Source organism: Haliaeetus leucocephalus, unplaced genomic scaffold (genome assembly GCF_000737465.1).
Source record: "Haliaeetus leucocephalus isolate CR32 unplaced genomic scaffold, Haliaeetus_leucocephalus-4.0 Scaffold306, whole genome shotgun sequence".
NCBI classification, from domain to species: Eukaryota; Metazoa; Chordata; class Aves; order Accipitriformes; family Accipitridae; genus Haliaeetus; species Haliaeetus leucocephalus.
In genome coordinates, this window is record NW_010972742.1 from 3,333,087 (window position 1) to 3,343,649 (window position 10,563).

The 10,563-nt window shown below is 40.7% G+C and overlaps 1 protein-coding gene across 1 annotated transcript in view; it reads right to left on the reverse strand.

Annotated features, from left to right (window-relative positions):
- The window catches only part of WDR5 (WD repeat domain 5), a 13,020-nt gene extending 3,070 nt beyond the window's left edge, over window positions 1-9,950 (reverse strand). The window contains exons 1-10 of the mRNA XM_010570811.1: window positions 9,757-9,950; window positions 8,758-8,866; window positions 7,329-7,402; window positions 6,300-6,389; window positions 5,526-5,615; window positions 4,215-4,298; window positions 3,046-3,101; window positions 2,862-2,908; window positions 1,971-2,046; window positions 594-627 (exon numbers count right to left, since the gene is read on the reverse strand). Coding sequence (XP_010569113.1) covers window positions 594-627; window positions 1,971-2,046; window positions 2,862-2,908; window positions 3,046-3,101; window positions 4,215-4,298; window positions 5,526-5,615; window positions 6,300-6,389; window positions 7,329-7,402; window positions 8,758-8,866; window positions 9,757-9,837 — 741 coding nt within the window. The 5' untranslated portion in view covers window positions 9,838-9,950. The remainder of the gene's footprint in view (window positions 1-593; window positions 628-1,970; window positions 2,047-2,861; window positions 2,909-3,045; window positions 3,102-4,214; window positions 4,299-5,525; window positions 5,616-6,299; window positions 6,390-7,328; window positions 7,403-8,757; window positions 8,867-9,756) is intronic.
- Between the last annotated feature and the right edge of the window lie 613 nt (window positions 9,951-10,563).

Here is a 10,563-nt window from a genome sequence, read left to right on the forward strand (position 1 = left end):
GGGGGGGCAGGGAAAGCCCTACATTTGTCACTTTACCACAAAGAAAGAGAGCAACAGCAATTTATTGTTCGTAAAGAGAAAAATGCAGAACTATGGCTTAATATCTCAGGGCTATGCAGGAGCCCAATCACTTTTTTTTTTTTTTTTCCCAAATGCATCTTTAGTCATAGAATCGTATCAAATCAGAGAATGGTTTGGGTTGGAAGGGACCTTTAAAGGTCATCTAGTCCAACCCTCCTGCAGTGAGCAGGGACATCTTCAACTAGATCAGGTTGCTCAGAGCCCCGTCCAACCTGACCTTGAATGTTTCCAATGTTAGAACCTCTCTGGGCAACCTGTTACAGTGCTTCACCACCCACACTGTAAAAAATGTTTTCCTTATATCTAGTCTAAATCTACCTCCTTTTAGTTTAAAACCATTACCCCTTGTCCTATCACAACAGGCCCTACTAAAAGTTTGTCCTCTCCAATAAAGGGCTACTAACACTTTTCTCTATAGTATTCATAAAATGTTAAGTAAGCTTAAAAAGCAGGTATGAAATCCAGATTTTCCTATAAGCTTAGTCTACATAGCGAGACAGGATTGTTTTTACCTTTCCTTTACTGTAGTCCCAAAGTTTAAGAGTGCTAGAAAACAACAGAAAAACAAAGATTTTTAGTTCTTGAGGTTTTTCCATCCGACAATTTCCTAGCAGCAGAAAAAGTTTCTCCATACCAGAGTTCTTAAAGTCTACATGGATCACTTTAGCCTGGCTTTGGAATGCAGCGTTAGTTAATCTCAAAGTATCAATTTTACTCCTCTATAAATAATGACCAGACAATTAGCAAAACGAAACAATGGGCAGGATAACAAATGACAGCAAGAAAGGATAAGGTCGTTTGGCAGACATCCCCCAATTCCCAATGCATCCAAAAGATTCATACAGGTTTCATTAGACATCATCCTTCTCAGGGTGAGAAACCCACTAGAATCAGGGATGGCTCTACAAACTATCCCCCTTCCCCCACCTGTTTTAAAATCAAACACTGCTGAAAGTAGATACAGACCAAAATACACACACACTGCCCTAATTTTTGAACTTGCAGTCCTGCACCAGGGTGTTTCAGGGGAGTAAACACTGGACTGAGGCATCCTCAACCCATTCAAGCCTAAGCCAGTGCAGAGCAAGTGAATAATCATGCTACTAAATACAATTTGGACATAAAGCAAGTCACCTGTTTCAGGCAAGCACTAGGCTCTTCCACAGATTAAGCAAGCCCCATGCATGTCCAGATACAAGCCAGCTGTACTGATACCCAGGCTACTGTCAGAGCTTGCCAGCTAGTCCCCTTTCTCTTCCTCAGGGAGCCTAACCTGGGTTTTCTCTGCTTTTCATTGACTAGTTGAAAAAAAAGCAGGCAACAATCTGTGGCATCCTTTGTACAAAGATGCTCAGAAAAGGAGGGCATCAACCTCACAACCTAGGAAAGGAAGGTCTCACGAAAACAACAGCATCATTACCATCTCTGAATGGAGATGACAGACCAGCTAATCCCTTCTTAGTAGCTGCATGGAAATTCCCCAGGTGAATCATTCAGAGTACAATCAGCCCACCTGCCCTGCTTTTATACCTTACACACAAAGTTATTTATAAATTGTAGCCTTTTATAGGCTAGGTTTTCTGTCTCTTGATGTTACAAAAGACTCATACAATTAATGCAAGGAAATGCTGAGGTTTTGAAAGGTACAAGAAGGAATGAATGGGTGTTGCAGTCACTAAGCAGTGCTAAGACTTTAAGAAGACTCAAGTCCTGCCTGTGCCATTAGCGAAGCAAAACACCTTGCAGGCTTTTCAAGTTAGATAGTATATATGAACTTGTGTAGTATCATTAGTAAGATAGCTAAAGAGCAGCAAAATAAGTTTTATCTGATACTTAAACACTTCAAAGCCTGTGGGTTTTTCTTTTTTCTTTTTTTTTTAAATACTTACTTGTCCAAAGTTGCAGCTAGTATGTATTTGCCATTTGGTGAGAATTTCACAAAAGACACAGGAGGGTTATCATCATCTACAGTGAAAATAAAAGCAATAGTAAACAGTGCACGGTTGTATTGTCTCATTGACAGAGAATTTCTTTTGACAATAATTTGTTGTTAATCTTTTCACTGAAAATAGCTTTCAGTTTTCTTGTCCCTTGGTACTTCAAGAAAAAGAGAGGTGTAGGAAAGGTGCTTGTTTTCATTAATTTAAGAAAAGGATATTGAGCATTCTGCTCACAAACATTTTAAATAATCCTTTGTAACTGAACTTTCCTTCCGTGCATCAACACTTGGAGCAAGACCGTATCTCTACCTTTTAAAAAAATCATTATATTAAAATACATGCCACTGATTTGCAGTGCTATATAACTTGCCTATATAATGCTTTATAAGAATATGAAGGACCAGGGAACATATGCCCAACAGGTGGTTTCCTTTTACTAGCTATGTTCACAAGATACCTTCATGCATCTTGCAATAAAAAGGGAGCTTGTGTAGTCACAGACTACCTGCTTCCATCACATCCAACAGCACAAACAACTTTGTTGCGGTTTTGAACTGCTGCACAACAAGCTCTACACAGCTGAATGGTAGAAAACTTGGAAAAACTCCCATTTGTCCATCTAGACTAAACAACACTCAAAGCTTAAGCAAGTTTCCATTCATGTGAAAGGATAATTCCTCTTATTGCAATAGGTAAGAGGACAACAGCGTACTAACAGAATGACAGGAAGACAGTAAAATAGAGGTTAAGGAAGCCACTGTTCACGGCAATGATGCAGAATATCTATGTCACAACTTAACAGTGAAAAATAGAGCACAAACAAGAAATATTCCTACTCACCAATCAGTGTTTTCAAGCACTGGCCTGATGCTGTATCCCAGATTCGACTATTAAAAACATGAGAATCATTACTATTGGTTTTTGTTCCAATTGTAACATTACAAATACAAGCCTTTTTTAAAAAAGTCCTTTTCTTAAGTGCAAAAGGTCTTAACAGTGCCACAGACAAGAAATAACCACTTACCAGAGTCCATCATAGCTACTTGACACTATCAGGGATCCATCACGATTAAAATGCACCTGTAATATTACAGAAGGGGAAAAATAACTTTACTGATGTTCATATAGATCAGATTTTTAAGCTCCACTGAAAGTACTTATCTTCCATTACTGACACTGCAAATCACGTAGATCGAAGCAGAAAGTCAACACAACATACAAACAATAGGCATGCGTTCAGATGGGTAACATGATTATAAAAACCAAGATTCTTCCCCCCCGCCTAGTTTGTCTGGCATAATTATAAAGAGGGTTGGATGTTAACTACAGCTGTTCATTCAAGCATCAGGAACTGGAATACATGTTTCTTTAGAAGCTAAGAACACATGAACACACAGATTCTCTGTTCAGACAGCATTAGTTGCTTGAATAATAGCAGTATCGAGCCTGGGGATAGCACCTTATAATTTTAAGGGCATGGAATTTAACCTCATACGTAGCCATGTATATGTTTTAAGGTCAATTTATTGCCTTGAACTACACCTCAAAATACTGCTATTTTAAAGAATAATTACTGCTAATGTACATTTCTAAGTGTGAAATATCTTCTACACAAGGGAGAACAATCATGTAACAACAGCCATGGTTTGGCACATCTGAGGCTCAAATTTTTTTCAGTTTCCTTCACTTCAAAACATTAAGAGTTGAACACTTTCTGTTTTTCCTTTATTGGAATGGATATTGCTGTATTCCAAGCTCCTTTCACCTATTAAATTAATGAGATTTGAAACAGAGCGTACTATGGAACTACCCTGCTCTGGACTTTAGTAATAGCTTGGAACAACACGAAAGCAACAGACATACAGGTTGTTCTCCGAGCTTCAAGTGACCACAGATCCATGCCCCAGCATCAGAGTGCTAGACTCAGGCATGACCGGCACACTACTATTCACTGCTCCCCACATTAACACCCAAGACCACAATCCGTATCGATCTTAAGGAAAACACTGTTCATTTCATTCTGTTTGAGCAATGACCACTGGCAAATCCACCACAGCCCATCCCCTACACTGTGTAAGGACTTGACAGTAAGAGTTAGAGCACAAACCCACTTCTCTATAAACAGAGGTAGAAAAGGAGCTCTGCTAAACAAAATAAGCATCTTAGTGTGCTCATTTATCAGAAGGGACTTACAGCTGAAACTGGGTCAGAATGAGCAGGCAACGTCTTGAGGCACTTCCCTGTTTTCACATCCCATATCCTCACGCTTTCGTCAAACTGAAGATTGAAGAAATGCACAAGGTGGTTTAATGATGCACCTATTCGAGGCATGCAAGGTGTTATAGCTTGACTAGACAGACGTGCCTTCCTCCAGCTGCACTGCAGCTGCATCAGAACGCCTAGGACACAAGCACCACTCAGGGCAAAAATAACAGACTGGGAACATAGCTCCCTAAACTCTTCCTCTCCCTGCAGGAAATCTGCATGTTGAAGATGGGTTAAGGGCTTGACTGTGTCCCCAAGCAAAGACAGCAGTGGCACTGTGCAGTTCACCTGACTACAAGCTGTGTTTGTGGAGGAAGACAGAGAATTGAAATGGTAAGGGGTTGCGTCCGGTACCCACTGCTCCCAACCCTTGGTAATGTGGCTAGCATAACTAATGCCATTTTATAAGGCAAGCAGCCATTCTCTGTGACTGAGCAGGTCAGGTATTTGTTCCCTTTCCCTCCTCATCAGGCCCTGAAGGTCCTATGAACCAAGCAGACAAACCAAACAGATTTCTTCTTCCCCTCCCTGCCAGCCTCAAGATTGCTGGGTGCCAGGCCAATTACCACCTTCCTCGCTGGCCTTGAAGGTCCCAGGCAGCCAGCCAACCTGGTGGCAGTGATCACCCTGTCCCAGAATGCGGAAGCATAAAAGCACACAGACCACGGTCTAAAAAAATCAAGCAGTTACAAGTCCTAAGGAGGGAACCTGGACCAGAGCTGCTGCTGGATAGTGAGACCATGACTGCTCTGGTAGCCAGGGACACCCCCACCATCATCTGCTTCCTCCGAGGACTGAGTGAGTGACTCATATTCTTTTATTTTATATGATTTTCAAGTCTAGATTGTGATTGTTATATTGATACAGCAAGCCATATATTAAGATCTGACCCGATCTGTAGAGGGTCCGGGTGACTAGAAGTCATACTTTGAGTTAAGTTAGAAACTAGGCGATTACAAATTATAAATTAAATTGTATTATAAATTCTGTATTACGCTGCCTATAAATTGTACTACATTGATTCTGCTTGTAGAAATCCTGTGCCATTCTAATCATAAATTCTGTGCTACACTAATCATAATATCCTGTTAAGAAAATAAAGCTTTAATTGTAACTACGTTTTAGTGCCATCATCATTCTGCCAAGGATCCCTAAAAGAACCTGTCTGTCCCCTTAGTGTCAGGTGACACGGATGTGCAGTACTTGCTTTGCACAAAGAAAAAAAAAATAATCACTTACTGATCCAGAAACGATGAGGTTTGACTGAGGGTTGAAGTTGCAGCAGAAAACGTAGTTACTGTGCCCTTTCAATGTCTTTAAGCACTTACCCTGAAATAAGATTTAGCACAGTTAAATATACAGCATCCTTCAGTGTGATAAATGCATTCAGATAAGCTGCATTAAGGTTAATCACTGTGTAGCACACAAAGAAACCATCTCTAACCCCAGATTTATATGGGCAGAGGACCAGCTACAATAAAACACCAGGAAAGAAAAAAACCCCACATTTTTAATGACTGGAGCCAACTCGCAAACCATTTGGGCAACTCAGGAGAACCAAGCAGTTTAACATACTTAATCAAAATTCAACCAAATCATCCAGTGCTCATTGTAATTGCAGAAAAGGAAGGGGGAGAGAAGCAAAACCAAGTGAAGCTATGATAAGGAGTTACAAAAAGGTTTTGTCTGAGAGGCTGCTTTCAGAAATGAAGCCTGTGGTTGCATTGCCACCATAAGGCTTAAACGCTCTCAAAAGATAACCAGACTCCTCGTGGCACCCATAAGCATCCTCCTCTTTCTGAATGCAGATGGCATAACTCACTCATCCTCACAGCCCATTCAACTAGCAGCTCGTTATAAGCAGGAAGGAGTGAGTATTACCCAAAGAGGAGCCAGTGCTTAAAATTCTACCTTTTCTCTCATCATAGCACATCAAGGTTGTCTCTCAGAAGAACATGAGTTAAGATGCCAATGCTGGGGAGAAGGAAGGTCAATAATAGTTTCTGCTCTTACCGAGCTTACATCCCATATTTTAAGAGTTTTATCATCGGAGGCAGAGACAAGAAGGTTGGAATCTGATGACCAAGCAACATCAGAGATACCCTAAAACAAAGGAAAACAATTCTCTTCTCAGCTCTGTTTGTTCACTGACACAGGAAAATGGAAAACACAGACTGCATATTATATTCACAGCTGAAGCCTGGAAGAAAATTCAGCATTGAGTTGAAAATCCATTGATCTGACTGGGTTAAGAGCTCCTTTGATACTTGTTCATTTTAAGCTGAGCCATATACTCCAAAAACATCAATGGCTTGTTCACATAGCTCCTACTGTGGCCACCAACACCCTTTCATGGAATTCATAAACAGTATGCTATATAAACTAATCTGAATCAGTGGCTTCTCTTCATGACAAATGGCTTGCTCTTTATGGTTTGAGTCCCTAAGGGCCGGAGGACAAGATTCTACTGTTTTTTCTTTTGGTGAATCTTCATTTTTACTTAGGAAACTTCAGCACGTTAGAAACTTTAGAAAACAAAACAAAGGGTTTGGGAATTTCTGTTTTCTTTAGAACTTTGCAGAATGACTAAGTGTTGTGTTTATGTAGGCAAACCCACAAGAAAAATTCAATCTCCTTAAAAGGCAAGCCATTCTGCTCCATATACGAAGGAAAGATGGAACGGGGCACAGTGTCAGAGTTTACAGGGATTTTCACCCAAGAAGGCACTGCCCCATATCTGAGGTTGGTGTTCCTGAAATGGAGGGACTCAAGAAAATGGCTAGGCAGTGTGCATGCAGCTACTTCATTATCAGCCTGCACTTCACCCATATTTCCAGCCTGACCTGGTATTACTTCAGCAATTCCAGTCCTAGGCTGTTGCACAGGACTGTATAAACAAAGAAGTACAAAAGGAGACTGAAGAACAAACCTTCTACACAAGTCAAACTAACCAAGAATGGAAATTTCTGGATGAGGAAAAGAAAGCAAAATTCATAACAAATAAATACATATTCAAGTGCACAGTAATCTCCTCATACTTACCAGTTTATGACCAGATATTGTTTTTTCAAACTTGCCATCATACGCTCCCCAAATTTTAATGAGTTTGTCAGCAGCTGGAAAAGAACGTGCCAGTTAGGAGATTAACAGCACTAACAGATAGAGCTGTCCCTTCCAGGTAGAAAGAAACATGCTAACTACATCTCTGCAAACACTGCGTAGTTCTCCCTCCCCAGGCAGACCTAAGTGTATAAGGTAATATGTAATTGGTAAAGAACAGTTTCGTACAGGCCAGACTGCAGCAGCTGAGATTACCTAAACTGCCTGGAATGCACAGAGTCTCCAGCTGCTTTAGTTTCTCTGATGACAACTTGGGTTTCTACTTTTGTTTTAGATTGCCAGTGGTAAAAGTAGCACCGTTCCATAGAAATGCTGCAACGCTTTTCCCCAAAAAGAACAAAAATTACACCACAAGCTGGACTGAATTAATGCCTGCAAAAACCCAAACATATTATCCGTGTTAACTTGCAAAACACACCAGAGAAAAAGGCTGATATTTGCCAGAGGTAGAGGGTGGAAAACCTGGGCGGGGGAGACGGGGGGGACTTTAATGAGGACACTTGGAACATAAAAATTATATATATATGGTACACTGCACTGGTCTTATTAAGGCTATGCGCAGTTAAGCCAAATACCTAAGTCATTCCCATGTCCAGAATACGTTCAAGTGGCCCTCACCATCATATTCAACAATGTCCTTCTTTCCTATTGCCCTTCCGTTATATATGGATCCTTTCTGGATCGCTGAGGGTCATATAAACACATTTTCAAAGGAAAGCTGTCAAGCAATGTTGACTACCAAAAAAATTTCAGGAAATACCAAAGCTGACAGGAAGAGGACTTGATCTACCAGCAAGTAGTGAAACACTATTTATAATAACCGTCTGCACATTTCACTGGGATAATCAAAGGCTCTGACTTAAAACACCACAGGCACACAGGACAGAAGCACGTGGCCAGTCCTCCATACCACACTCCACAGTCCATTCTAGTAGCACAAAGCTACCTTCCTTATTTCCCAGAGCTAAGCTTTTGCCTGCAGATACTCTACACAAAGTTTAATTTAAAAGCTTAAGCTATGTCTTTAGCAATACAGAACAGCACAAGGGTTTCCTTTGCACAGGAAAAGAATCCTGTGTTTGCTTTTGCCCGTTTGCTCAATAAAGGAAGCTGAACAGGTGAGGACTCTCCAACTTGGCAACACATAGAAGATCCAGTGTTCAAAGTAACAGAACTTAAAAAGCTTAAAGCAGATTATCTCAAAGACTGACAGCTTTGGTATTGCTCCTTTTAAGAAAAAACATGACACTACATCCCTCCTCCATCTGATGGAGGTAACACTAAAGGCAGGCAGTACTCTAAGGCCCACAACTGCATGTTTTAGATGAGATAAAAAGAAAGCAATACTTACAGGAGCTGGCTAGCCACTCTCCATTAGGACTAAACTTTACTGATGAGACTGCCTTTGTATGTCCCGCTAACGTGAACTTTAGAGCATAGTTTGGTTTTACTGGCGCAGGCTGTAAAAAAAAAAGTATGAATGAGTTGAATAAATTCCAAATTTAGTATCTCAGTGACAAGCTCTGTATCAGACTGGGTCAGCACACTGTAATGGACAGCATGGATGTTCACCATAACAGAGTGTCCAACGTTTACATTTCCCCCCCCTCCAAATTCAAAAAACAACAAAACAAAAGACACACCCTTGCTGTCTGGGGCCAGCAGTGCCTTACTGTTGCATGCACAACACCAAGTCATCCGTGACATGGATTTCATCCAAGCCAATAACAAACAGGTGAGAGTAATCCAACAGTCAAACCGTAAAGTGCTTGGTAGATCAAAATACTACTCCTGGTATTGATCTGTGTAGTGCTTTTAAGCGTTTGCAGTTTTCATCTTTATCACAAATTAAATCACAAGCCAATTCCTCCATACCCCTAAAATCCCCCCTTTTTTTTTTTCTTTTCCCCTTTTTACCCTTTGCGAAGGCTTCATGGTTAGTCAATAACATCTCCTTTGAGCATCTGCAGGCTTCAAAAAATCTGAATAATGACTGCTTCCCCACTTTGCAACTACGATCACAGATTCACCAATTCTCCAGTCACCTCTAGGCATTCCAAGGATACAACTAACCTGCCTTTTTAATGCTCAAACTGACAAGAAGTATTTTGTTAGCAAGAACTTCCACAAGACAAAAAAAACCCCTAGCACTACAGAAGAGGCTGTTCTCCATCCGCTTTTCCCATAAAATCCTCAGCACGTTTTCAGCTCGAGACAACAGCAGAAGCAAGATCTGGAGAAGATCTTAATCTATATGAGAATTCAGTTCTCTAATTCTGGTTTGCCTGTTGAATATGCAGGTAGTTGCCATGTGTATTTACACGGATATTGTTCGGAGCCCCACACACACCTTGCTCTGATTGGTTGAGGAGGAAGGAGTAGATTGTGTTTTGGTGGATTCTGCATCTGGCTTCTTTTCTTCTGTTGCCATGGTTCTGAAGCTGGCAAATGAGACTTATGGTGCTTGAAGGGGAGAATGAATGTGCTGCTTCAAAAGGCAGCCCTTGCCACAGAGAGGAGAACCGCACTGAAATGAAAACCTGGAAGAAAAACAAAATATTCTCATTAGCTGTCAAAAAGATTCTCAGCGGCTAGAATAATGAGATTAGCCTAACTGCAGGTCACCAGAAACCAGTAAGAAAACCTATATTCTCTATCTGTTTAGCAACACAGCAGCATTTTAGGCCTTCAGACCTACTAATGTGCAAGACCAAGAACCCAAGCCATGGCCTTTTATCACTTCTTGGAAAGCTTTTTTCCACTCTGCTCCATTCCAAATAGAAATAAAGCAGAACAGTTTTTAGGCGTGGCAGGGTTTTCATATCATATTCCCCAAAATACTTCTAACAAGTATTTAGTACACAGTAAATACAATGGTTTGTACAAAAGATGGAAGGAAGAGTCCAAGGCCTTTTTTTCAGATTTATTAAGGTACAGAATATAAGATCATAATGAACACAAAAAATAGAGGCATTTCCAAAGCTTAGGACGCTGCTTGATTCCTTTCATCTCAGAATGCAAGTATTTCAGTCTCATATTTCCCTCCTAAATGGTCTGAGCATCAAATCATGCCCTTCTCTGCCTGAGACTTTCACCTGACTGAAAGCCAGCCTTGTATTAGTCTCACCAGACTTGCTTTCTGTAACAAAACCTGATA